General features: G+C 42.6%; 1 protein-coding gene and 1 long non-coding RNA gene across 5 annotated transcripts in view; one reads left to right on the top strand and one right to left on the bottom strand.

Annotated features, from left to right (window-relative positions):
* Positions 1–485: 485 nt before the first annotated feature.
* On the bottom strand, positions 486–13,325 carry LOC103661602. 3 transcript variants are annotated; one of them, XR_005833768.1, is made up of 4 exons: positions 13,265–13,325; positions 11,958–12,208; positions 9,077–9,181; positions 486–1,074 (listed from the first exon to the last, which is right to left on the bottom strand). It is a non-coding gene; the product is annotated as an uncharacterized LOC103661602 (long non-coding RNA). The 3 variants fall into 3 exon arrangements; XR_005833770.1 differs by having other exon boundaries at positions 11,966–12,208; XR_005833769.1 differs by lacking the exon at positions 13,265–13,325 and adding an exon at positions 13,056–13,116.
* Positions 12,304–27,740, top strand: part of HAS2 (hyaluronan synthase 2) — a 30,057-nt gene continuing 14,620 nt past the window's right edge. The window contains exons 1-2 of one of the 2 annotated variants that reach the window (XM_008689305.2): positions 12,304–12,529; positions 24,648–25,274. In XM_008689305.2, coding sequence (XP_008687527.1) covers positions 24,648–25,274 — 627 coding nt within the window. In that variant the 5' untranslated portion in view covers positions 12,304–12,529. Of the gene's footprint in view, positions 12,530–21,476; positions 25,275–27,740 lie in introns of those variants that run through there. The other variant, XM_040626109.1, reaches the window with a different exon arrangement.

Here is a 27,740-nt window from a genome sequence, read left to right as displayed (position 1 = left end):
GGATACGTGTGTGGGTGGGGAGAAGGAGTTTATATATATCCGTATATATTTCTTTATATATTTATATGTTATATTTATATTGTTATATAAATTTGTATTATATATTATATATATTTATTTCAACTTGGTATTTTTATAGCAATAGAAAACATTTTTATGTTAGTCTCTACAAAGGATAGGAATATTTGTGAAAGTTAGAAGAAGCACGATTTATGCCAATTTGTTTAAGCAATTATTTTTAAACCACAATCATTTTCCCCCCACTGATCCTAATGTCACCATTTTCCCCAAAATAAAAATTCTTAGCCTTTTAGATTAGAGCCCATATTTCAAAATATAAATAGGAGTATTTGGAGAGAGATAAAAGAACAAAGAACCTTTGAAGACTGATCTAATCTTACTTGGGTCAGTTATTGTGGATGTTTGGGGATGATTAAAATTTCATCCATCAAAATAAAAATAAGCCAATGACAATTATTGTTAAAGAATAATATTTTATAGAAGATATCAGCATCAGACTCCCTCTTTTCTTTGCTCCTTCCCTCCTTTTATATAAATATGTATATTTTTAGGATCTAACACACAACCAGGCAGTATGCTAGATGCTAGGGATTAATCAACGAATAGGGCAGAATCTTGTCCCTGCCTAAAATGAATTATACACTTTTACTTAAAAACTACTGCTTACTTCGGCCGCACACATTGCTTCCGCATCTAAACAAGCGACAAGATTTTCAACAAACGTGCAATTTTCACCAACTGAAAAAGGGAGTCGCCCTCAGGTGTAGCTGGTTTGTTAGAAGCCATTGAAGAAACAGAAGATTGTTCTTCTCCAATTTGTCTTTTCCCACCGGCAAAAGGAGAGACCGCTTACACCAAGACTGATTCTAAGAAGCCAACGCCTGTGGCAGAGTTCTTCGTTAAGATGAAATGGTGGGAAACCATTATTTAGTTAAAAGGCAGAGCGGTGTATTTGAGAAAACACTAGACGGGAGGGAAAACAGTGTCAGGCTCCTTCCCAAGTCAGGTGACTTTGGGCAAATCATTTCTTCTATCGGAATTCAAGTTCTTCATCTGCAAAATAGAGGCAATGAGATCAGCTTTATCGCTTCATAGCATTGGTAGGAATATCAAATAAACACAGGTAATGGGGGCCCCTGGGTGGCTCAGTCAGTTGAGCGTCTGACTTTTGGTTTCAGCTCGGGTCATGATCTCAGGTTCCTGAGACATCGCCCCCCATAGGCTCCCTGCTCAACGGGGAGTCTGCCTCTCGCGCACTCCCTCTGCCCCTCCACGTGCGTGCTCTCTCGCCCTCTCTCTCTCTCTCAAATAAATAAATAAAAGTTGAAAAAAAAAACAAACCCAAACACACAGGTAATGAAGTGTGTCACTGCAAAGTTCACTGCACCTCACTCTTTTGATTTTAAGCCTTATTATTTCCTTTTTTTTTTCTTTCATGCAATTTTTATCTATGTAAACAGGCAGCATAAATCCAGGTGGGCTCCTCCCAGGACATCCACTTACAGTACTGCATTAGGTCAGTTATATAAATAGATTTTAAGTAATCGATGACTAATTTATTAATGAATTTATTCATGTAGCCAATATTGACTTAATATCTATTATTTTTAAGGCTTCACATTGGGTGCTCCAAGAGATACAGAAGTGAATGGTACAATTGCTCTGACAGGATAGAAACTCTAGTTTTAAGAATTTATCCCAAGGGGATAATTGTACATGACTGGACCTGTTTAAAATGAAGAACATGTCTTACAATATTTTTATAATAGATAACAGAGAATAAGATAAACAGTGAAGCAAGAGAGATTGGTTAAATCAATTCTAAAGTAATGTAGCATAGAATAGTCATGTAAAAAGACCGTAGATCTCTGTATCAATAGCAAAGAAAAGGCACAAAAGATCAATGTTCCTCTTTGTGTAACTTCTGTCCACACGGAAAAATTGGCAACATTTCTGAGTTTGTATTCTCTTTATGCCCTCTGCTGTGGTGTGATTCATTTACAACAAATAGACATAATTTCTACAAAAACAAAAAAGCTCTTTTCAAAGAACTGGAAAAAGAATGGTACGGGACTAGTCTTCAAGACTTTACAACCAAAACTAGTTTAAACACACAACTAGAGACTTCATAAAGGGTAAGTCTGACGGAAAGAATAGTCTCATCAGGGATAAGGGGGGTTGACTAAGAATGTCGAGTCAGGGAGAGACAGAAGAAGTATTTTAGGCAGAAAGGACAAACAGAATAAGTTACCGAGACGGAAACATGCGCTAACTTGTTTACCCTGAGCACGCTGGTGTTAAAGAACAAAAAGTCAACGAGTGAATTTAAAGATCTGATTGGTTTTATTAAGTGATTCATGAATCGGGCAGCATCCCATCTAGCAAGCAGAGGGGGGTTCTGAGAAGGGGTACAAAATAGGTTATTATAGGAAAGAAAGAAAGGATTGTTCCAGGCAAGATCACATTCCCTTAGGGAAAATTAGGTGGGTAACCTCATTATTGGGGGGATGGAGAGGGCCCATATGATAGATTACCTCATTGGTGCTGATTAGAAAATTCCTGACTCGTCAAGATTTACATTTCTGGGGGAAGTCGAAACTGCAATGAGGTTAGTTAGGTATTAAGCCCGGGTCTGGTGACTTGGCCTAAGTGACACCAGTTTGGATCTGTGGTTTTCTTTTTAACAGTATAACTGGAAAAGTTTGCTATCAGGTTGGAAAGTGTAAAGCCAGATCAGACTAAGAATTTGGGCATTTGTTGAGTTGACAATGAAAAGTGATATTTCAGAAGAATGATATACTCAGATTGCACAGTGGAAAATTTTAGTCTTGTATGGGTGCCCTGGTATGGGTCCTGGCTGTACCACCTTAGACCCAAGCATGAAAGACCTTATTTCTGAGCCTACTTCCAGGGCTAGCAGAAGCTTCTACCCTCAGTTTGGAGGGCAGGGGTCCGAAGAACAGTGCAGTGGTGCCTGATGTCGGGAACTGTGGACGCACTTGGATGTGTAAGCTGGTATTCAATGCATGTGTTCAATGGCCATTGTCACCAGCTAGACCCCAAGACCTGACATTTACGGCCCACCTGCTTATATTCACTAATGTTTGTCCCACATTTTTCCTTAAGCTCTTCTTGCCAGCTTACCTCTTAACTCAAGCAAATGAAACCCGAAACCACCCCTCAGGTGATGGTGACTACCCTGACAAGATCTCCAGCCCCCCCAGACCTTCTGAGCGCCTGTGCAGATGGACCGTGGAGTGACCTCCAGAATGATCCACCATTACCTTTACTTCATTCTAATACTAAAATCTCCACCCAAGGAGAAGCCTTGGTATACAGGGGGGTCTTATTAAGTGGGTTACTTCATTTTTGGGGGGATGGAAAGGGCCCATGAGATAGATGACCTCATCGGTAACCTATCAAGGTATGTATAGGAACGTTTTCTTAAGATGAATGCACGACCTTATGCCTGCCTCTACCTACAATGACAAGGCTTCCCTATCTACATATTCATCCTAACCCTAAACCAAAGGAACCCATTCATCCTCTCTTGGGGACCCATGGCTTTGGAAGCCATTCTGCGATCTCCTTATTTACTGCAAATAGAAGTTTTCTTTGTACAACTCAACCGGGTGCGGTTCCTGACTTACCAAGGAGCGAATTCACATCAGTTAGGTGCACATCGCATTACAGAATGCAGCAGGGATTGGGAAAAAGAAGTCAGTTTGATTTATAAATATTAAGCACGTAGACATATGGCATGGAAGCCTTCCTTAGTACCCTTGTGCTGAGTCCTGCCAATGTTAGTGGCAAGACTGTAGACTAGCCCATAGTAGATAATCAATAAGCTTTTGGGGAATGAATACTTGGAAACAGTGAACACAACAACTCAAACTGAGGAGTGATAATAGAGAGTAGACCAAACTGGCCAGAATTTCCAAGAGATAATCTCTTCTGCTATACTTCCAACTCAGTATAGTCAAACAGCATAAATTTGGTTATTTGGAAGACAGTTGGGAAGCCATGTTTGAGTTATTATATTTAGAAATATGTTTTTTAATTTTATTTAGAAATTTAAATTTAATAAAGACGTAAACAAATAGCAAATGTGTCCCTTTTCTTTGCTCTAAAAACAGAAGCATAAATATTTATCTCAGTTAACCATTTATTTGTGGACACTCCTACTGAAGAAACTTGCCAGAAGCCCGGGCATAAAAATCCTTGATTGAATCAGGCCTGAATCACTGACTCATTGTGTGTGACCTGGGACACGTCACTTGACCTCTCAGCACCGCAGAACATTAAGGTGGAAACATAGGTGTAAAGCAAGGCTGTGCTGAAAACCAGAGGCTCCATCTAAATTGGCTTTTTTTGGTAAATATATCATGGGAGAAAAAAAGAACATTCAAATCTTTCAAAGCAGTATTTTCAATTTTAATTCTTAAACGTGGGGCTTCTTATAATGTAGGTGGACTTCCTGAATCCTTAACCTCGCAAATTCCTTACCATCTCCCTTAACAGGATTTTCTTCAGGAATTAAAAACCAAATCTGCAGCTTTTAAATCTTCAAGATTTGACCAGTTTTTAAAACATTTTGAATTCTGAGCAAATCTAGAAATATACAGGAGCAGGAAGCCTACCACAAGAGGGGAGACCGCACATCTCCGTAGCAATGAAGGAACGAGTTCTTGGCTCCTTGTCTTTCAACGCAACACTGTTTTCAATGACACCAATAATCATCGTTAAAATTGCCTGCACACGTTTCAGAGCTTAAGATGGATCATTTTTTTTACTTCCCACATGAACTTCTAAGGTCAAGTTTTACTACTCTGCCCATTTTACGTAGAGAGAAACTGAGGCGTAGAGAGATTAAGCAGTTTGCCCGAGACTATACAGTTTTGCCCCAAACAGGTGGTGCGTGATTAGAGCTCTCACTTTCATACTTGATATTGCCTCGCTCGTGGTAGAAATCACTGGATTCAGATGCAAGCAGACAACGTATGATGATATATAAACCTCATCAAAACAAAGATGCTGCCATTAAAAGAGAAATTCTTTGGAATTCACAGTTCAGTCCTGTTCTGCAAAAGAGGCATTTTTACTCTTTTGTTATCCAAGTAGAGTGAGGGACAAAAATGGAATCTGAAGGAGCTATGTGTGAAAAGCCCAGGAAACCATCTCTCCAGCTACAACATCCCCAAAGCAGGAGTTCCCAAGCGTCAGAGCCCATTAGCAATTACCCGCACCATTTTTCAGAATAAGCACATTCCCAGGACTCGCTGCTATAGATTCAGATGAAGTAGGTCTGGGGTATGGACATGGAATCTGTATTGCTAAATGCAGCCAGGTAACTGCCATGGAGGCCACCCTCCATCCACACTTGCAGACAGCTTTTAAATTTCTTGTCACCTCAGACTCTTGGAGACACCCGGCCTTTCAAAACAAACAATAAGGCTCCTTTCCACATTGCTTAATTTGAAGCTTGACAAAGTCGGTGTGACAAACACCAGGTGCTATCTGCAAGAGGTGAGTCAGGACCCACATCAAAACGTGTCCTGGTTCTTGGTTTCAGCATAACACATAGATGGAACCATGGCCTACTAAGTTCTCAAAACCAGAGATGTGGGTTGAACGTCATAACTTTAACACACTAGAAAGAAAATGCCGTGGGTGAAAACATTTGCATAATTCAGAAAAATGTAATTCCTGGAGTAGCAGCACAGTTGCTTGGTTTTACCCCCAAATGATCCCGATACCTACGGCAGGCAGGAAGTGACTAATGTCATGCGTGGAGTCACACCTCTTTAATGGTATTTTTAGGCCCGATAGCGGCAGGAGGAGCCCTCAGGTCCCATTGGAATGGTAATTCGGCTAATTGGGTCTTGGAGCTAACACCTCTCTTGGATAAAGGTAGGACGTCTCTCTTTACTGAATGGGTTCAGGGTTTTTCCTCCCAAAGATTGTAGCCACCTGTATTTGAAGGCGGGCTTCTTACCCTGAAACTTTGTAATCACTTTGGATGTTGTTGTTTTCCTAAAAATACAAAATCAGGTCTCAATGCCCGAGGAAGGCTAGATGTAAAGGATTCTTGGTAAACTTTGTATTTCCAGGTTCGTATTCCCTTTGAAGGGCTTTCTCCCAAAGGCCTAAGATTCCTTTCATTTGAGGTTTCCCTTCTCCCAAATTTATGATTTGAAAAGAAAATTAGTGTGAATCATTAGAGAAAAGAAAAAGTTCGCTTAGTTTTTTTTCCCCTTTGTCTTCTTTTTCAGCCTTTAGGTATACGGTGTGGTTTACAATGAATTAGGAAGATATAGTATTTTAATACTTCCTTGAAACAAGGGATTTTCAGCAATCTATGACCCCCCTGAAATAGTATGACAAATTTTGAGTGAATATTCACTTTTCTGGAAACAGAATCACTTGTTTTTTCATTACAAAAAAAGGGTCCCTCTACCTAAAAAACTTTAACAACTAATAAGAAATAAATTAGTTTATAATAAATAAGAATAAGGAATAAGAAATAAATTAGTTTCTAGAAATTAAGCATATCCTTTTTAAGATTTTTTTTAAAAAGCTGGAAAGTTTGTTAATCTTTTCAGGAATAATTTGAAATCTCCAAGGCAGATAATTTAAATATTGTGACTACTTACTCTAATTCCGCAATTAGGGCTATTAGCAACTGCTTGTGGACACTGTCAGTATAACATCTTCTCCTTAGTCATTATGATTAAGACTACTAAAATATCAAAGGCCAATTAGACTACAAGCTTCCCCTGGAGTAGCACTTTCTGCTTTTATTGATTTGTCATGTAAATTATAAACCCTTGCTGACAAAAATTGTTGGCATTTAAATCAAGGAGGTTAAATAGTTTTGTCCTTTTCTGTAATCTGAGTTAGAAAAATGCAAGTGAGAAATGTGTCCTTTAGGCAGTGTAAAAGACCTTGTTCCGCACCCCCCCATCTGAAATACATAGGAGTCTGGATGTAATTTTAAAAATTTAAATAGTCCAATAATATGAAAGTAAAGCTCCCCCATATTCAGTGATTTAAGGTAAAGTTCCAAAATATTAAGCTTTCTTTTTAAATAAGAAAAATATATAAACATACATTAAATAAACCCGACGCTCCGTGTGGGTCTGGAAGTCATGACCCTGAGATCAAGAGTCTACTGACTGAGCCAGCCAGGCACCCCCCTTTTTTTTTTTTAAATAAATCACCCAGATGGTTGTATTTGGGGATTTTATTGTCAATCGAATCACAATCATTAATCTCAGGTACTTTTGAGTATCCACCTTTCAAATTGTAGACTAAGTCATATAATATTTATTTTATTTTATTTTTAAAGATTTTATTTATTTGTCAGAGAGAGAGAGCACAAGCAGGGGGAACAGCAGGCAGAGGGAGAAGCAAGCTCCCCGCTGAGCAGGGAGCCGGATGCGGGGCTCCATCACAGGACCCTGGGATCAGGACCTGAGCTGAAGGCAGACACTTCACTGACTGAGCCATTCAGGCATCCCAAGTCATACAGTATTCCAAAGCTAATTTCCTCACCCATGGAAAGAAATGCTAGAAGACAGTTATAAATAGTGTCTGATGAGAAAGGGATATTTGTCCCTTTTCTTTCATTTGAGAAATCCTTAAAGCATACCTCTAATAATATTCAGTATCTTATTTGAAATCATCAACAATTAATAAATGAGTATTCTGATATGGTGAGATGTTCAAAAACTATAATTATAATAAAAAAGTATCCTCTTCTACCTATATCAATGAATCAATAAGCATTTTGATCGCTTCCAATGTGTTCATTCTAATTCCTTGGATGTCTGAGAGATGCTTCCGTATCCCCCTCTAGCCACATGTTCAAATTTAGTCATAAACACAGTTAGCCATACCGTCTTCAAAATGTGATCTGAATTAATAATACTAGCCTTGGAATTAACACTAAAACTAAGAAGTCCAATTTCTATGTAATTACTGGAAACTCCAGCACATCATCCAAACTGGGATATAGAAAACTAAATAATTCCAGGTCAATCTCTTTCCATCTTTGCACAACTCAGACTCACAAAGTTCTATCTCTTGTAAAGCTGAAAAATACTGTGTTTTAATCTCCACTGGAGCACAGTCTTAGGGTTTAGAGAACGTTACATCTCACATGTACATGGAATAATGAAACATATTAACATTTGGAAAATCTGCATAACTCAGTGAAATGGTATTTTCCAAAAAACCAATTCATGATATAAATTCACGAATGGTTGTAAAGAGGCATTTAAAGTGTAAGATAAACCAACAGATTTTAATGTAACAGAGTACACACAGTTCATTCCTGTTGTTTTAGATACAACATTGCAACTTGCCTTTATAAAATCACCATGTGCTGGGGAACCTGGCTGGCTCGGTCCCTAGAGCACGGGCATGCGACTCTTGATCTCAGAATCATGATTTCGAGCCCCACGTTGAGGCAGAGTTTACTTAAAAAAAAATTACTGTTTGTCAAGTTTTGACATAGTATCAAAGACTATCTAAAAAGACTATTAAGATACTTCTCCATTTTCCAGTGATATATCTGTGTGAAGCCAGAATTTTTAATATACTTCAGTCAAAACAACTGGATGATAAAGCAAATATGAGAATCCAGCAGTCTTCTATTAAGCCAGCTAGTAGAGATTTGCGAAAATGGAAAACGATGTTACATTTCACACAAGTGTTATTACGTTGACAGGCCATTGTGTTTGTTACTGTTGTAAATGAACTAATAAATATCTTTTAACTTTTCAGTCAGCTTTTATTTCTAATATGGTAAATACTGATGGATATAGCCCATACAAACAAAGTTTTGTGAAGTCCTCGATAATTCGTAAGAGTGTACCGAGGCCCTTGACACCAACAAGTTTGAGAACCACTTAGACGTAGAACTGTGAAGGTACGAAATCCGCTTTCTGGAAACTGCCTCTGAGGCATAATGAGCACTTCTTTTGTGATGTGGGATGGAGGAGATCAGCAGTGATATGCCCCTAGCTCACAGTAGCTGAAGTAAAACTCTTACCTCCGAAGTTCTCTGCCACATTGTCTTATAGAGTTGAAAACGTTGGATAAGGTATGAGTTAGGATGTCAAAACCTGAAACATCTGTCAGCTTCTGATCCAAACAGCTCATGTTTAAAATAGAAGTTAAAATTTAAATTAATCATCAAATGTTGTTCAGTTGGTTGGTGTCATAGCTCGTTTATGAAACTGGATCTCATGTCCCCTCATCTGTTGCTTGTGAATCAGGACTGGGTGGCTGGTGGCCATAATGCAGGCCTGACTCAGAAAGGAATTTTGGTTAAATGTGAAGGTTTGGGTGTATCCACGGGCACAGAATAATTCAGTCCTCGAGAGTCAGTGAGGGGACAGCGGAAAGCTGAAGTAGGTCAAATAAATGAACATGGGATAAAACCTCAGTTAATGCTTATTAAGAAAAATATAAAGAATAGAAAGGCAGGAGAAGGGTACTAATGTTTTTTGAATACACACAATGGTTATATCAGAAACCACCGTGTTACATGAGGAACCACGGGCTTCCATCACCTCAGAGTAGACGTTAGGCCCTCTACTAATCTCTTACTATAATTTAACAAACTATATCATCATAACAACTGTGTAAAGCAGGTATTTTCTTCATTTATCAACTAGGAAATAAAGGTCTAGTGAGGTGAATACGCTTCCAGGATCACACAAACGGATTCCACACCACACAATGCCACATCAAAGATAGGGTTTGAATTTCGGGTCTCTCTTATCCTGGATCCTCCCTAAGAAAATCTAATGTGTGTGTGTGTGTGTGTGTGTGTGTGTGTGTGGTATGTGTGTGTACACAAAATATTCTACCCTCCAGAACTTTCATGTCTGGCTTTAAATTGTACTAGCTTCTTCCCTAGTCTCATGAGGTCCGGGGAGCTGATAGAAATGCATGGATGTGTAATGAGCTTTTATATTCATCCATAGCCAGGCAACATTTTACTTTTTCTTTATGGGCCATGAATTATAAGTACAAGGGGACACACAACAATGTGTTTTTGTTTAATAAAGAAACCCCGTTTTACCAAATGTTCTCATTGCTGGAACATCAGCACAGGGACATCTATGTGCTACTAAGCGAGAGTCTGCAATCCTGAATTACATATAATATTCATGGAAATTTAGAGCTACGTTTAAGTGTTCCTGTGGGGTCCCACAGCTAGACACTTGACACCCACGGTTTTCACCCTACCCCCAAATAGATTTAATCCATACTATATGTAAGAGTACATAAGTTAGATGATATATTTTAAATTACAACTTAGCATTTAAAAGCTACCATACAACTAAGATTCCAGAAACAGGAGTCTAAGTGGGATGAAATTGTGCCCTGAAATTTAAGCCAGTTCCTCAAGAGCTGAATCACCTAAGGCAGCGTTCAAACAAAGGCTGAAGCCTGAAGGTTTGTAGGGGAAAATTAGTAAGTGGGTTTCCCCAGAGCAGTGTGAAGTCATCAAGCCAGGGTAATGCTTCCCAGAGGTGAGACGGCGGGCGGGGGTGGGGGGTGGGGAGGTGGCGGAAATTCGTGGTACTTTGCAGGTCGGCCCCTGGGGACTGGCTTGGCTGGCTACCTGGTATTGCCATAAAATTCTTGACCTCTAAGCACATCCCCTAACACCACACCCTGCTCGAGTTGTTGAAAGCCATCGTTTCTCTTTTTACTCGACTCTTCTGTTTTGACTTGTTCATTATTGCCCAAAATACCTGATAAGGAGCAAGAGCCCAATTTTCAAGGCCTAGCCGAGTTCCAAGGAAGTCCACACTTCAGAGAAAGCTTGGAAGGGAAGGAAAAAAAGAAAGCAAAGAAATCTTTGACCCTATAATAATTACAGCGGAACCGTCAATGGCCAAATCAGTGAATTTGTAAACTCACTCTCATTTTTTCCTAAACAGTGCCACCTACTGTCCATTTTAAGTCATCGGGAGACGTGTTGGCGAGGACCAAAGAGAAATAAAGGGGCAAAGAGTAACCGGGAAAAGTAACTCTTCCCGGCTTCAGGGCATCGGAAAAAAAAGATTGAGAAAAGAGCGTCTCTGAGCAAACAGAATCTGACTCGTTAGCTTCTTAGAAGGCTCGCAAGAAGCAAAAGCTATTTAAGCCGTTCTCTTGGAAATGGCTTTTTCTCATCGCGCTACCTCCGAGTTCTCTAGAGCACGATTTTTATCTTATGGTTTATTTATAATGCGTGCTGTTCGCGTATTTTTACGTTAGGGGGTCAAGTTAAGAAAAAAATATGATCATGTTCCCACTTTTTCCGTCACCCAAGACGGAAACGTCTGTGTAAGGGGGCCTCTGATACTTGACATCTGCTCAGAAACTTTTGAGCTCCTGGGAGGAAAAGGGTTAACATGTGGTAGACCTGTAGCTGATTTTATTTAGAGTCGCAGTCGGCTTTCGAATTTCCAGGTGTACACACACACACACACATACACACACACACACACCTCCCAGCTATCTCTCCCCGGGGCTGTTACTTAGCCTGAGGGCACCACTTGGCCTTAAAGCAAATTAGAGGGAATCCTTGTAACTCAGTCTGGAGTTCAGGGATGTCTGCAAAGCGCGGCCTCCCCGCTCCACTGCTGCAGGGAAGGAGGGAATCAGGTGGTGGCCAGCATATGTGCGTGCATTTCTCTGCACACGTTAGCAATCAAGTTAATTGAATTCATTGGAGTTTAGAACCGGCCTCTAGCTCAGAGAGGGCTTTGAATGGCCAATTTCTCTTTCTTCCTCTCCCCCTCCCCGCCTCCCGCCCGCCTGCCCGCCCGCCCGCGCTCCCAGTTCCCTCCCCTCCGGGTTCCCCAGTCCGCACCTCCCTTCTCCACTCCCCTCACCCCCCACTCCCTCCTCCGCCCTATTAAAACACCCACCAGCTCACTTGTTAAGACCCCCTTAAGTTGGAGGAGGCAGAAAGGCAACAACAGCGAGGAAGGAGAAGTCAAGACGTCTGGAAAGAATTACCCAGTCCTGGCTTCCAGCAGCCCATTGAACCAGGGACTTGAACCAGCCCCAGCCAAAGACTTTCTCCCGATTCTGCGCTTCCTGGGTTCTGCTGAGTCTTCACCGGGCTTTTCTTGATGCGAAAAAGAAAAGAGACTTTCCGATATCAGGGGAGGGGGAACTGGAGCAAAAAATAAAATAAAATAAAATAAAGTTAATTTATTTTTAAAGCACAAATTTTTCTTTTAAGAATTAGACCGAAGTGCAACGGAGATATTAAAAAGAATAGTAGTGAAATTTCCTTTTAAAGTGGGGGAGAACCAAACATTTAAGACTCCCCCATCCTTTTTAAATGTTGTTTTTAAATTTTTTATTTTTTTTGGCCGGTCGTCTCAAATTCATCTGATCTCTTATTACCTCAATTTTGGAAACTGCCCGCCACCGACCCTCCGGGACCACACAGACAGGCTGAGGACAACTTTATGACCAAGAGCTGAACAAGGTACGTTACACTGGCGCGATATGGTGAACTAGGAGGGCCCCCCGAATAGGCCAGGGAGAGGGAAGAAATTATCCACTAAGTGTTAAAAAATTGTAAAGCTGGTTTTCGACAGAAAAGTTTGAGGTCTGCCAATTTCCAACAGACTGAAAATCAGGGGGTATTTCAGATAACTGTCAGGCTTGGCAATATATCCCTGTCTTTTCCCCATCCCTGCGGCGCTCGCCAGAAATCCGCTGCCTTTCTGGGAACACAGGTAACCTCTCTGCCTGGGAAAGACTGCACGTCCTAGGATGTACTTTTCCACTCCTCATCTTCCGGAGCCGCAGAGGGGCTCCCAAGCTGGGAAACAAGAATTTCCACTGTGCAAGGAAAATGCATTCCGCACAGCCGCTCCCCCCCCTACCCCCCGCGCTTGCCCCTTCCTTCCCATCCCTTCCCTTCTTTTCCCCCCTACACTCTACGTGGGGAGGAAAACCCTGGAACAGCCCGGCGCCTTTTACTTTTAAGTGGGGAACTCGCTTCTTACTTGGAAAGCAAAGGGTTAAAGCGACCCGGGCTCCCAGCTCCGGAGAGCCAGGACCCCCGAGAAGGAGGGTCCTTCGCCACCTCCTCGCTGCTACCGGCCTCGCTCGGCCACTCCCACTTTCCCGGGCTTCCCTTCCTTTCCACTCCCCGGACCCCAAGAAAGTGTCAGGCTGGGTCAGCCCGGGCTGAGCCCGGCTCCAGAAGCCTTACGCGGGCCAGGGGTCCCTCGCGCAGGCGGTGGCACTCGCGGACCCAAGGGGGAGGAGGGCGCGCGTCCCTCTGCTGGCCGCCGCCCGGGGGCAGGGCGTGCGTGGGGACCGCGCGCTGCAGCGCAGGCAGCTGCCACGACCCGGGAGCCAACTCCGACGTGGCACCGAGCACGCTGGCGCTTCTTTCCGCAGCTGCAGCGTTGGGCCTGGCGGGTGGGGGGCTTGGGGGTGCCGTCCCCAGCGCCCGGCCCGGAGGTGGGAGCCGGGGGCCCGCGGGAGCTGGGGCGAAGTGGGAGGCGAGCCAGAGGCAGGGTTGGGATGGATAATCAACACCTTGGGCGGAATTCGTCACGCTGGTTCCCGCCCAGCGTGAGCCAGGGCTCCGAAATGGGTCCCTGTGAACCGGAGGGCGGGTCTGAAAGGAGGGTCTGTGTGCGGGCAGGGTGGGATGGCGAGAGAGCCTTTTCCCTCCGGCCAGGGAAACTCAGCTGAGGGGAAACGGCGCTGAAAGGATAATTAAGGCTGAAAGAGGGGCTGGGAGCCGAGAGGCGGTGCCTGGGGAGGAGGGTTTACGAGACCCGGGTCCTATTACACCGGCTTAGGTGCCGGCGCCTCTCCCTCCTTCCCCCCCAACGCCCGCGCGCCGTAGTTGGACTCAGCGACCCTGCGCGCCTCCGGGGCAAGCGAGCGGCTACAGTCGTGCGCCCCGAAGGTGCGTGTAGGAGCCCTGGCGGCCCCTCCCTGGCCACTTCCCCACGCTTGGGGACCGTTGCAGCCGGGCGTCTCCCGAGCAGCTGCCCAGAAACGCTGTACTCCAACCCACGTGGCTGGCCTGGGATTGCCTTTGACGTCACACCCTGGGGGAGGTGTGACGCAATAGATTGGGAAGCCCTGATTGGCCACGAAGGGCTTCCCCCGAACTGGAGGCCTGAGTATATATAGACTTGCAGCTCAGCGTTAAGAGTAAAGTGAGGGGTATTGGTAGTTGGGCTTTGCTGAGGAAGTGAGGGTGACGGAAAAGGGGGAAAGACTTCACTGCCCATTGTAGATTTCAAGCTTTTCTCCTTGTAGATATTTCATTGCAGTGAAGGAGTAGGAAAATGCACCTTTGGAAGCGTTAAACAGGGTTATGATTTTTTAGAAAGGCAATTTTAAATTTATAAAAGGTCAGCGCGTATTCAAATGCTCAATGATGCAAGTTTAAAATGTGTATTTATATAGATTTGGCTAGGACAGATATTTATGCCCATCAAACTGTTTGTACATACGGTTTTAAATTTTACAGAATAGGATTGAAAAGAATACTTAAATTCTGAACATTTTCTTTTCATTCCAATGTGTGGAAATTGACTCATTCATTATATTTTCGCTGCGTTTTTCTGGATACTCAATAAGATTACTCAAACTACTGAGGTACTGCATTTTTATCTTTACATTAATTCATTCATTCATTCATACTACATTTTTAATGCCCCTCATGCTCACTGAACGTCTTTTCACTACTTGGCTATTTTACATTTCCAATAAAAGGTTAACTCTTTAAAGTGCTTATTTTAGTATTTATACTATGTCATGTGTGAGTTTGCAGTTTTGGAACAAGTATTCAGAATCCTAGGTCAACGTCTCTCAATGATAGCACTGGAATTAGAATATCAACACTCCTATTCACTGTTTCTGACTTATTTCCTGAGTTGGGGGAATAGAAAAATGTCCTGTAGATACAAACAACATGCAGACCTATTACCTGAGTTGCCGGTGTTGTACCTAGAACTACATCTTTACTTTACCAGAGAAAATTATACAGCTTCGATAAATTAAAGTCTTAAATTGGCGATTAGCCTCAAATTTGAATGTCACTCTCCACAAAGCAAAGATGAAGTTTCTTCCATCCTGGAACACAGGAATTGAGCAACGAATGTATAAGAAACTTCCTAGAAAGTAAGTCAGATTGAAACTAGTCATTTTAGTTAGGTTTATAGATGAGCCTTCTAGTTTTGAATTTTGTAAACACTTTTTTATACATGGTTTCCATACCAGCTTTCTTTTAAAATAGTTTTTTTTTTAAAGATCTTATTTATTTATTTATTTGAGAGAGAGAGAGCATGAGCTGGAGTGGGGGAGGGGTAAACTGACTCCCCACTGAGCAGTGACCCTCTTGCAAGAGTCAGTCCCAGGACCCTGAGATCGTGACCTGAGCCAAAGGCAGACGCTTAACTGACTGAGCCACCCAGGTGCCCCTAAAACAGTTTTTTTTCTTGAGATTTTAAGCACAGACCATTCACGGATGCATTTTTTATCTATTATTGGAACTGTGGGAAAGCCCTTATGGATAATGTGTAGTTCCCCTTTGGCAAAGTTGTATTACAGTGTTACATTTTTTTAATTGAAGTGTGGTTCACACACAGTGTTCCATTAGTTTCAGGTGTATAACATAGTGATTGAACAAGTCTGTACACTTCACGCTATGCTCACCACCAGCGTAGCTCCCCGCCCCCCATCATCCAACAGTATTACAATACCGTTGACTGTATTCCCTATGCTGTACCTTTTACCCCGTGACTTATTTACACAGTTACATTTTTTTCAATTTAAGAACAAGTGGTTCGTTACATTATCACCTTCCTGACTTTTATGTAATGTGCAAGTGATGAGTTAAGGTAATTGGAGAACAGAGTATAAACTCCACTGTCCCCTTTCTGGGTTCTGTTTTTTTTTTTTTTTTTTAATCCAAATTCACAGAGGTTGCAAGGACCAAGCCAGTGGCAGCTGGTATGACAGCTGAATGGGGCAGACAGCTCCCTGTAGAAAAATCATTTCCACCCCTACTTGGTTTTAATCCTTTCCTCTTAGCGGCAATCTGCTTAGAGTAAGTATCACCCCACTCCGCATACCTTAAACTATTCAAGTGTATTTTGAATGTCATCGTATATACATACATTGTATATATATCGCCTTGTTCACAGTCTAGCTTTCCAAGTTACGCCCAAGGTGAGGCTTGAACTCATGACCCCCAAGATCAAGAGTAGCATGCTTTACTGACTGGGCCTGCCAGGGGACCCTCACAATGTAGGAAAATGTTGATACAGGAGTCCAAATAAATATAATGAGGTTACACTCTTAAATATTTTTTTAACGATTTTATTTATTTATGAGAGAGAGAGTGAGCATGAGCACGAGCTGGGGAGAGGGACAGAAGGAGAGGGAGAAGCAGGCTCCCTATAGAGCAGGGAGCCAAATGCGGGCTGGATCCCAGGACCCTGGGATCATGACCTGAGCCGAAGACAGACACTTAGCTGACTGAACCACCCAGGCGCCCATCTGAAATATTTTTTTAAACTTAAATAATAAAACAGTTACAAAAGAATGCCTCTTAAATGCATAATGTTTACTGCAAATTTTTAAAAAGCAAGTAAGAGGCAGTTCACATTTTAATGGAATTTGTCATACAAAAAATAGACGCAAAGAAGTCTTTATAAATAACCATAGTGTAAGGCAACATGTAATAGGGCCCATAGAAAAGTAAAATAATAGTTACTGTTTATCACATGTCTAACATGTATCAGGCACTGAGTTAGATTCTTTATACACATTATATCTAAGCCCAACCCCCCATAAAGAAAGTTATATTCCTTTTATAATTCCTTTTATAATTCAAGGAACCTTGTCTCAGAACGATTAAGCCACTCAATCCAAGTCACAGTGTTTAGAGAGGAGTGTGGACGCACTTTAATCCAATAATTCTTGAATACAGTGCCCCCGAATGGCTATGCTGCCACTGGACTAGTCAAGTTCTATGGGGGCTTAAATTGAGGAGAACCCACATCTGAGAGAGATCAGAAAAGATTTCACGAGGAGACTTGGCATTTCCTGCGGCTACATGGGGTTCTGACCTATGAAGATAGTGCCCTAGAACCAATGGAGGAGGAGCACAGAGAGCTAAGATTCCAGGCCAAGTCTTTTTGCAAACTTTCCCCTTTGCCACGCTGAACTTGGGATGAAGCTTATGATGGTGAAATTCAGGCACCAACAGGGCTGTTGGGAGAAGTGGCATCCTTGGAGTAATCGATCAATACCGATGGTTCACATGAAGAGAAATCTGAAACCCACAGCGCTGGATCCAGACACAGCTGGGGTGACAAGGCCTTTGAAAGGCCTATTGCCTAACCTTGCAAGCTGGGCTCCAGGGTCTCTGCGAGGATCAATGCAGTGGGGCTGGAGAGACAAAGGCCAACTTCAAAGCCAGAGAGGGAGAGGAGGTCAGAAGGGGACAAGATGAGGGTCATGTGCTCTAATATGTCCCAGAGGGTACTGTGCTGTAATGTGAAGACTATTGAGAGGCTTCATTTGGGTACTTTTACCTCCGATTCTGGTTGAGGACAGTAGCAGACGCAATTGCTGCAATTAGAATCACTTGAGATTTGAAAATTACTGATGCCCTGTTAGTGCCCCGTACCAATGAACTTAGAATATTGGAGGAGCCACACGTGGGTAGTTTTTACAGACCCCCCCCCCCAGGAATGTGGCTGTATGTCAAAATTTGGGTACCCCTACTTCTTACCTTTGCTCGCCAGGCCTTCCTAATCCACACTTAGCAGGCAGATGGCTACAAGCAGAGTGTGTCTTATATTACAAAGAAGCAGGTTTCCATGCTCCTTGGCTAGTTTCACCTGCCTAAGTTAATATTCTTAATTCTGATCACTCTACGTATGACTGGAGGCCTAGCCACCCCCACCCCACCCCCCGCAATACAACAAGTTTGGTGTAGAGAAAACCTGTGTTCTAGAACCAGTGCTGTTCATGAGATGTAATTTTGAGCAATGCATTCGCAAAACAAATATTCTTTACATATCTCCTTTTGGCCTTTGTATGTGTAAATATTGGCTACAAATTAAAAAGATAGCAGTCTAGTCTTCAGTGATTTTAGAATATGAGGAAAAGGGCAAGTGCACTTTATCATTTAAGTTACTCTGTCTTTACATTAGGACATTAAAGCCTTTAGTATCCCATTGAAGCTGGGATAAGTATATATATATATTCCTTGCCTACTTACAGTAAACCTGCAAAAAGGTTGCGTTCCTATTTTGCAGATGAGGAAATAAGACTCAGGGAGTAGATAGATAGCAAAAGGAATTTACTCTGTACTCCTCCTTCGGGAGAAGAGCATGCCCACATTGTCATATACATTCATCCTTATAGACCCCCAGCTATGGGTGTTTACGGCATGAAAATTAATGAAGTTTCAACCCTATCCCTAAAATTTGAAGTTCAGAGATATTGATTGTCTAAGGACACATGGCTGATTCACAGGAACCCTCAGGTAGTCAGACAACTAACATGAGGCAGAGCTTGGGCTTGAATCCATTAATTCCCAGTCCAGCGATGCTCACTATGCCATGGTTATCCCTTATTAACTAACAGTGGGTTAGAGGGAAGGAAGGCAGCAAGTGGCGGAGAGCTAACATCACTGAGCTCTAACTGTTGATAATTTTTGTTTAGGTACTTATATGAGTTCTCTTTTTTAATTTAAAAATCTGTTTTGTGAAGTCAATATGATTATTTCCATTTTATCTTAGAAGAAGACACTGACGGTGTCAAGTATTATGTAACTTGTTCAGTGTGACCACACCATTAAAAGGAAGAGCCACGAATCTGTCCTGGTTCAGTGTGGTTCCAGAGATGTGTAGGCGTGCATGCAACACACAAGTATATAGACACACACAAGTCATTAGACCCAAACACAAAACAGTATGTGGGTCAGTGGACAGTAGATAGTGTAAGAGTACAGATTTCAAGTTGATAAAAAATTATCTCAGTATCCCCCAGGCCCCACACTTGACCCCTGAATTCATAAGGTTCTTCAAACTGCACCTTGCAAATTCTAGAAATGCTTTTAGGAGGCCATTTGCTTTTTCTAACTTTATTATCTAAAGGTCTTCTACAGCTGGTCTGGTACTCCCTAAACCATTACATTTAGATAGCTGGGCAAGAAATTACTAAAAAATAAAGAAAAAAAAAAAAACCCTGCTGGGTGAGGGGTACCCTTAAGGGTTCAACATATATTCATTGGCCCTGCAGCAAAGATAGGAGAGGGACCTGTTCTTAGTCTGCATTGACCGCCTGTGTCCGAAAGGACTTTCTCATTTGTCAGCATGCCTACAATGTGCCGGACCCTGTTTTTGGTACAAGAACACACAGTTGGTAGAGATCATCAAGTCCCTGCAGCCATAGAGTGTACATTGGGCTAGTTAGAAAATCAAGCAGAATCTGGGGAGAGGGACAGGGAGTGGAGAGAGGGAGGAATCATTTTAGAAGGGAGTGGTAAGCTAAGACCTCGCTGAAGAGAGAGCACTTGGCCCTAATCTCTGTAGCCTTTCCCAGATGCTGACAACTAATTTGAGTTCACTTCACTTCTCCCAGATCCAACACAAAGGACCAGTTCATGAAGCCATGGGAACTCAGGTCTGGCCACCGCACCAGTGCTGTGGGAGCAGCTGTCATTCTAGCTCATCCCACGTTACTTCCTGGTTACTAAGAGGTCAAGGGGGAAAGAGGCTCTGAAACCCAGTGACCTATGGAGTCCAGCTTGGGGGGTATGTGAACTAACAGCAAGGCTTCTCTCTGCTCTGCAGGTGAGACAATGAACGCAGGAGTGCCTTTGTCACGGTAAAGCAGGATTTTGGCTACAGGCATTAACAGCATGGCTGTTGCATAGACATAACCACCAGCTTTCCTTGCGATGAGGTCATTCTATGTCCCTTTTGGCTGCATCCACATAGAAAAATATCTGAGCCCAGAATCTTCTCTGAGTGTCGGCTGATTTTGCATCTGTACCCGAGTGTCAATTCCCCATTTTCCATAATAGCAGGAAAAGAGTTTTCGAGGTTCGTTTCTAACATTTCCTTACACAACATGTTGCATTAGCCAGAGACAAGGATGCTGCCTGTTGTGTCATGACGATTCAAATCTAGTCAGCAAATATTTACTGAGAAGACTGTCATCTGGCATTATGCCACCATATGGCTCCTCCTCCTGGTTTTGGGACTGTGGACAGGTTACTTATGTACGTAAGAGTCTTGGTTTCCTTGTCCTTTGTATATGTTATTTGTAACATGAGATTAAGAACACATTTACCATTTAAAGTTACTAAGATTAAATAGGATCGCAATACTCAACAAAACAGACAAAACTGGCCCCGGTGCTGGAACCTAATGGATGGTGACCGTTAGCTGATACAACCGTGATGCCTATGACAATGTCGATGCATAAAATGACATCCCTTCATTCAGCAAATATTTACTAAATACCACCCATAAACCAGGCAGTGTTTTATGTCCTTGGGGCACATGAGTGAAAATAGATCTAAAAAAAAAATTTGTTGACTTTGTGGAACTTACATTATGGTACATCAAGATACTCTAACACTTGGCTTAGCTTAGCATTTACTGTGAGGACGGGTACTTAGTGAATAACTGTTATCAGGGCTAATCGCAGCTGAAAAATCAATTAAAGTTTGATTTGGGCAAAAAAATCCAAGTTTTATGTTTTAAATCCTCATGGAGGTGGATTTCTAAGTCCTCTTTCCATGTAGCAGTAAACTCTTATGATCCAGGATGGAACTAACCATATTTTCCAATTTAACAATAAAGCCATATGTCTGACAAGGAGAGTTTGCTTATGAAACAGAGTATCTGAATTGAGGATTGTCTCAGCAAGTCTCACACATATGGTGCCCATATCTATGAAATCGCCCCCGGGGGGAAATTATAAAGCAACACACACTGTGTGTCCCTCCTGGAGATCAGTGTATTCCCTCAGTAAAGCTGGCTCTGAAATGTGCCTTTTGCCCTTTGGCCTGGACTGAGAGGCCGCATGGGTCATAACCGGCAACAAGACGATACATTGCAGAAATATAAAAGGTTCGATTTTAGCCATGTTGCTGCAGTTTACTAGCAACTTTTCCCAGGCTTCAAAGGGACATTCTGTAGACTCCTGATGTAAGAGGGTGTTCCCACTTCAGCTGCGGCCAGCAGATGCTCTGCGAACGCTCTCTTTGTCCACGTGTGCTGATAAAAGCAAGGAAAATGTGAATAATGGAAAAGAATGGCAGGCAGTTCTTTTGCTGGCTCTGGTGATTTGAAACACAAGCGAAACACACACTTCAGCTTCTCCCTGGCAGAGTGTTTTAGTCCCCTTGAAATTTTTCACTCTTGTGAGAATGACTCACATCTTGGAAACGATAAGTTCCAAGTCTGGTGCTCCCCGCACCTTTAGGCATTGGTTAAGGTGCCCGTTGGGAGTTTTCAGCATCCTGTCAGCTGTCGTAATTAACAAGGGATGCTGTGCTCTCTTGCTTCTCACTGCAAGCTCACCATTTCACCGCACCCCAGCACCCTGAACTTTCCATTGTGTTGGGATTACCTTTATCAGCCTCAGATGTCCTACGTAAGTGCTGGAAGGGAAATACATCGGTGTATGTTGTTTTAGCTTCCTTGTTAGCTGATACTTTAAACTGCCTCGTGCTCTTGGTTTTTAAAAACCCTTTCATAACCACTTTGATTTGGCTCCTTACTGCAGCTCTGTGAAGAGGTCTTGACCAATACTATTATCTCCACTCAGCAAGAGAAGATAATGTCCATAAGCTAGAATCCTGGTCTCCAGGCTGTTTTGCATCACCTAGGTTGTATTTAGTTAGGGTGAAGTAGACTCAGAACTCACAGTGGGGAAGCAAACAAACAAAAACTCAGCAATTAATTCTTGCCAACTAAGCATCCAAGGCAGGTCTTCCTGATTGGTGGCTGGCTCCCTTCCACGTGGCAGTTCAAAAACCAAGATCCCTCTATCTTCGGACTGTGCAATCCCGGGGGACCTTGTCAGTTTGTGCATCAAGCCTGTGGGAGGAAAAGAGAGATTGCAGGAGACCCGCCCTCAAGTCCCTATTGATAAAGTGGCCCATCTCAGGTCTCCAGAAGCTGGAACTCCAGGGCCGGCCACCCCAAGCAGGCTTGTGTTTCGAGAGGAAACACAATGCGTGAGCGTCACCATCTCCCCAAAGCATAATGCACATCCACTCAGGACCCCATTGGTGCGTAACCACAGGCACTGGGATGTGAGCAGTGCCTCTTGGACCCGAGTGATGTGTTGGCCGCACAACTGGTAGCAACCAACATCATACCAGGTGCTGTGCGGACATTCGATTTTAAGTCAATGTGGAGTCGGAAAACAGAAATAGACTATCCAGCCAGAGACTTTGCAGAGATAATTGCTTACCTTAAGTTTCCACTTAAAATAGATTTACTTAGCTTTCAAAAGCTGGTTGAATTAAAGAAAAAGGTTAAAAATTAATTATATATAGATGTGACAAAAACCCCAAAGACAGTGTGAATGATTGAAGATGGGGACGCAGTATTTATACCAATGACGTCCTTCATTATAGTTCGTTATCAGAAGAGGAAGAAAATAAACTTTGGGGGAAAAACTGTTATTGTGGTTTATAATAAGAAATACATATTTGGTCTTCATCTTGTTCCTGGCACAGAGCTTCTAAAACCCTTGGTGTTTTGAAGTGAGGGGTATCTTTTGTTATGTCAATGGCGTGACTTTTAGACAGTCTAAGTAAGGGTGGGGGCTGCTTACCAGCAAAGCCAACCATTTGATAGAGGATTGGAGCATCCAGTCCTAACCCCAGACCTCTGGGGAGTCTAGAGGGGCTGGAGATTGAGTTCAGTTGCCAATGGCCAATGATTTAATTCAATATGCCTGTGTAATGAAGCCTCCATAAAATCTCAGAAGGAGAGAATTGAGAGGGCTTCTGGGTTGGTGAACACACTGAGATTTGGGGGGAGTGGTGTTCTTGGAGAAGTGTGGAAACTCCGTGCCCCTTCCCCAGACCTTTCATCTGGCTGCTCCCGAGTTATGTCTTTTTATAATAAACCAGGAATCTAGTGAGTAAACAGGTTTCCTGAGTTCTGTGAGCCACTCTAGCAAACTAATCAAACACAGGGTGGGTGGGTCTTGGGAACCTCTGATTTATAACCAATGGATCAGAACCTGGGCTTGGGACTGGTGTCTGAAGTTGGGGAGATGGGGGGCGATCTTGTAGGACTAACCCCTTAACGCATGGAGTCTGATGGTGTCAGAATTGAGTTAAATTGTGGGACACTCACTGTTGTCTGGAGACTAGTTTGTTCGATGTGTGGGAACCTCCTTCTCACCACACACTGGAATTGGGTCCAGGAACCCAAAAGAAAAACAAAATAACAAAAGTCTACCAGGTAACTCTTTAACGTTCAGCTTTGGAGATACATTAGGAAATGCAAAAAAAAAAAAAAAAAAAAAAAAAAAAAAAAAAAATTGTCCTCCTGTGCTCTGGTTGTTCAAAACCTTATTCAGGAGACACACACACCCTAGGGAGAAGTACACAACTGGCTGCTATTAAAAGCTGAAACGTGTTTCAGGTCCAGTGTGTTACAGCTTTGAGAGGATGGGAAATTTACCTGTTGAAATTCAGCGGGATGCTATTTCTTCCTTAATTTATGAATTATTTCTCTAAACATTTATTGTGTGCTTACTGTGTTACAGTAAGGTTTCTGATCCCCAGGATCTAACCATCTGGTGTTCATGCTGGTGGATGGAAGAAACAGATTTCCGAACAAAGGAATGCAAATCAGAATTAAAGGGGCTTGAGAGATGTGTATGCAGGATCCCCAGGCATAAAGAACTTGTAATGTCAACAGAGATTTGGAGTCTAAACTCCCTCATTTAATGGATTAAAAAACCTGAGGCTCAGAGAGGGAAAGTGACTCTCCCAAGGTCACACAGCTAGTTGTTGGAAGAGTTAGTGCTAGAATCCAGGTATCCTGATCTCCGACGTCAGCGGGCTGCGTGGAAAGGAGGTGAGCTGAGGGATTTGCTTTGGAAAGGAGATGAAATGGAGCAAAATCTCCTATGCGTTTTTCGCTGGTCGGTATTGGGGGTTAGGGGGCAACGCGGCGTAGGAAGAAAGAATGCCTTGCTCACTAGGACGATTAGGTTTAACACCCAGCCATGACCGCCTACAGAGAGTGCATCCCTAGATAAATGACCTAACATACCAAAAATAATACTTCCATGTATTTGTTGAACACATTACGGTTTCAGTAGCACCTTGCCACCATCATCTCATTTGAGTCTTGAAACAGTCCTCCGGGGTGTATGTACCAGAGGGGCATCCTTATCCCTATTTTGCGGATGAGCAAACTGAGGTGTAGAAACCCACACAGCTGGTCAAGTGAGAAAGTGAGGTTGGAGCTCCCGAGTGCTTCTAGTCCAATACTCCCCATGATACCATGTTTGTAACAAGTATGAAACAAGAGTGTAACCAAGAGTATCATTTGATTGTGTTACAGATGCATTGTGAGAGGTTTCTATGTATCCTGAGAATAATTGGAACCACGCTTTTTGGAGTGTCTCTCCTCCTTGGAATCACAGCTGCTTATATTGTTGGCTACCAGTTTATCCAAACAGATAATTACTATTTCTCCTTTGGCCTGTATGGCGCCTTTTTAGCATCACACCTCATCATCCAAAGCCTGTTTGCTTTTTTGGAGCACCGGAAAATGAAGAAGTCCCTAGAAACACCCATTAAGTTGAACAAAACTGTCGCTCTTTGCATCGCTGCGTATCAAGAAGACCCAGACTACTTGCGAAAGTGTTTGCAATCTGTGAAGAGGCTTACCTACCCTGGGATTAAAGTCGTCATGGTCATAGATGGGAACTCGGAAGATGACCTTTACATGATGGACATCTTTAGTGAGGTCATGGGCAGGGACAAATCAGCCACTTATATCTGGAAGAACAACTTCCACGAGAAAGGTCCTGGTGAGACGGAGGAGTCACATAAAGAAAGCTCGCAACATGTCACCCAGTTGGTCTTGTCCAACAAAAGTATTTGCATCATGCAAAAATGGGGTGGAAAAAGAGAAGTCATGTACACGGCCTTCAGAGCGCTGGGACGAAGTGTGGATTATGTACAGGTAGGTTTCCGAATTCCTGCCAGGGCAAACATACATTGAAATAAAGCAGCTTTTGTATCTCTCCAGGCATATGCTATAGCCCATCCTTGTCCGTCTGAACACAGTACTCCTTTCAGTTCATTTGGAAACAGCGTGACTGTTGAAAGCACATTTTGAAAGAGAGGAAAAAAATCTCGTGTAACTGTTAAGACTATCTACGAAAATGCTTAACTTATGCAGTGTTATTGGTTGGAAATCCAGATTATTTTGAACAGGAGACCCTTCCTTCCTTCTCACTCCCTCCCTTACCTTCTCTGCCCCCTTGGTTCTGCCAAGTCAAATCCAACGTCATTTTCCACAGTCTTAAAATCTCCAGCCTTGTAAGAAAGTAGTGTCTGCCGAGCAGAAGGGTCTTGAGAAAATCTGCAGGCTTAAGAGATGGCTATAAAACGTTTTTCACAGACACTGGGCAAAATGGGGGTGGTGAGAACAATTTTGATTTAAAAGGGTAAGGAATTCAAAACTGAGAGACAGGAAGAAAAGGAAAACAAAAAAGGGAGAAAAACAAACACACACAAAAACCCTTCCCAGAGCAAAACCAAAGTAATGTTTATTTCACTCCCCAAACAGCATTACCTCACTCACTGCACTTGACCTTTGAAAGCATTTGTGATGGTGTTTGCTCTCATGAAAATGAGACAGGCTCTGTCTGTCATTAATTCCCTGACTGCTTGCCCTTGGGTTTCTCCCCTCTTAGTTCTCACTGAAGCTTTCTTTAGAATGTTAGTAGGGTCCCTATGAGTTTGCTAGTTGCAATTTCTTGCAGATACTTTAATTAGATTTTGGCCATGATGATACAGAAAAGGGAGATATGTCTCTGATTTAAGAAAATCCATTGGGACACCTTTCCAGTCCTCTAATAGGTGAATTCTACTTTGCAGAAGACCTGTCATCTACTTTAGGGGCCTTGATTGCCACAAAATCGTGGCCAGTGGGATGACAGGCGCTGTGCCATGGGATTGGAATTGGCACTGGCTTCAGAATCAGTTGGTGGAGGCGGTAATCCAGGCATTGCTAGCTGGATGACCGACCTCGAGCAGGACCACCTCACGAGCCTCAGTTTCTGCATAGAATAAACCAATATCACAAGGAATTTGAGATTACCATGGGGTTAATTTTGGTTAATAGCTGAAGAGTTTCAGGGCATTTTTTTTTCAGTTGATACCAATCTGCATATTAGTATCTTCTAGGGAGTTAATAGAGTTTCACTCCCAAGTTTCTCCTAGTCTCCTAATTTCTAGAAAGGTCACAGTTGAGGTACTTTTTAGTTAACTCAGGATATTTTTATATATTTTCATAATGCAACTTCAGGCCCAGATAGAGGATGAAATGATCCTTTTATTGATTTATTTTAATTAATATATATATATTAAGATTTTATGTATTTATTTGACAGAGAGAGCACAAGCAGGGGGAGCAGCAGGCAGAGGGAGAGGGAGAAGCAGGCTTTCCACCTAGCAGGGAGCCTGACGTAGGGCTCAATCCCGGGACCCCGGGATGAAGACCTGAGCTGAAAGCAGACACTTAACTGACTGAGCCACCTAGGCGCCCCTAAAATGATCCTTTTAAAGGAAGTGATGGGATGGCTGGGGAACTTAGAGAGGTTTGAAAGAATGAAGCTCTGGGCCTAAAATGAGGAAGCATGTTTTGATATTTTGCCTTTAATTCTAGTTAAAACAATTGCTATGTTTGTCATTTCTAATCAAGATGTCATTATGAGGGTTTTCTTTTTTCTTTTCCTTTTTTTTAAGCCTCTTCCTCCCAAATCCCCTTTTCCCATCATTCTTGTTTTTTTTTTTAATGATTTTTTTATTATATTATGTTAGTCACCATACAGTACATCCCCGGTTTCTGATATAAAGTTCGATGACTCATTAGTTGCGTATAACACCCAGTGCACCATGCAATATGTGCCCTCCTTACTACCCATCACCAGCCTATCCCGTTCCCTCCCCTCTGAGGCCCTCAGTTTGTTTCTCATAGTCCATAGTCTCTCATGTTTCATTCCCCCTTCTGATTACCCCCCTTTCTTTATCCCTTTCTTCCCCTACCGATCATCCTATTTCTTATGTTCCATAGATGAGAGAAATCATATGATATTTGTCTTTCTCTGCTTGACTTATTCATTCTTGTTTTGAATTTTGTTTGTATCCTTGACAACTTGACATTGTGCCTGACCAGGATAATACAAGCTATGAAATGTTAGAATAGGCTCCTTGCTAGAGCCCTAATCAGGCTCGAGAACTTTCCTTCCATCAGACTGAGGCCTCCAGAGAGACTGACCTGAGCAGCAGCTGTTCCCTGGGTCCTGAATCCTGCTGGAATTCTCAACCCATTCTAAGCACTCAAACAAGGGTAGGGAACCTTCTGGCATTCTGAAACCAGGTGGCTCCATGCTGCCATCCCTCATCACATCCCCCAATATTT

The sequence above is a fragment of the Ursus maritimus genome, unplaced genomic scaffold (genome assembly GCF_017311325.1).
Source record: "Ursus maritimus isolate PB19 unplaced genomic scaffold, ASM1731132v1 scaffold_9, whole genome shotgun sequence".
Classification (NCBI taxonomy): Eukaryota; Metazoa; Chordata; class Mammalia; order Carnivora; family Ursidae; genus Ursus; species Ursus maritimus.
The sequence above is the reverse complement of the archived record's forward strand: the minus strand, read 5'-3'. Positions and strand labels throughout refer to the sequence as shown.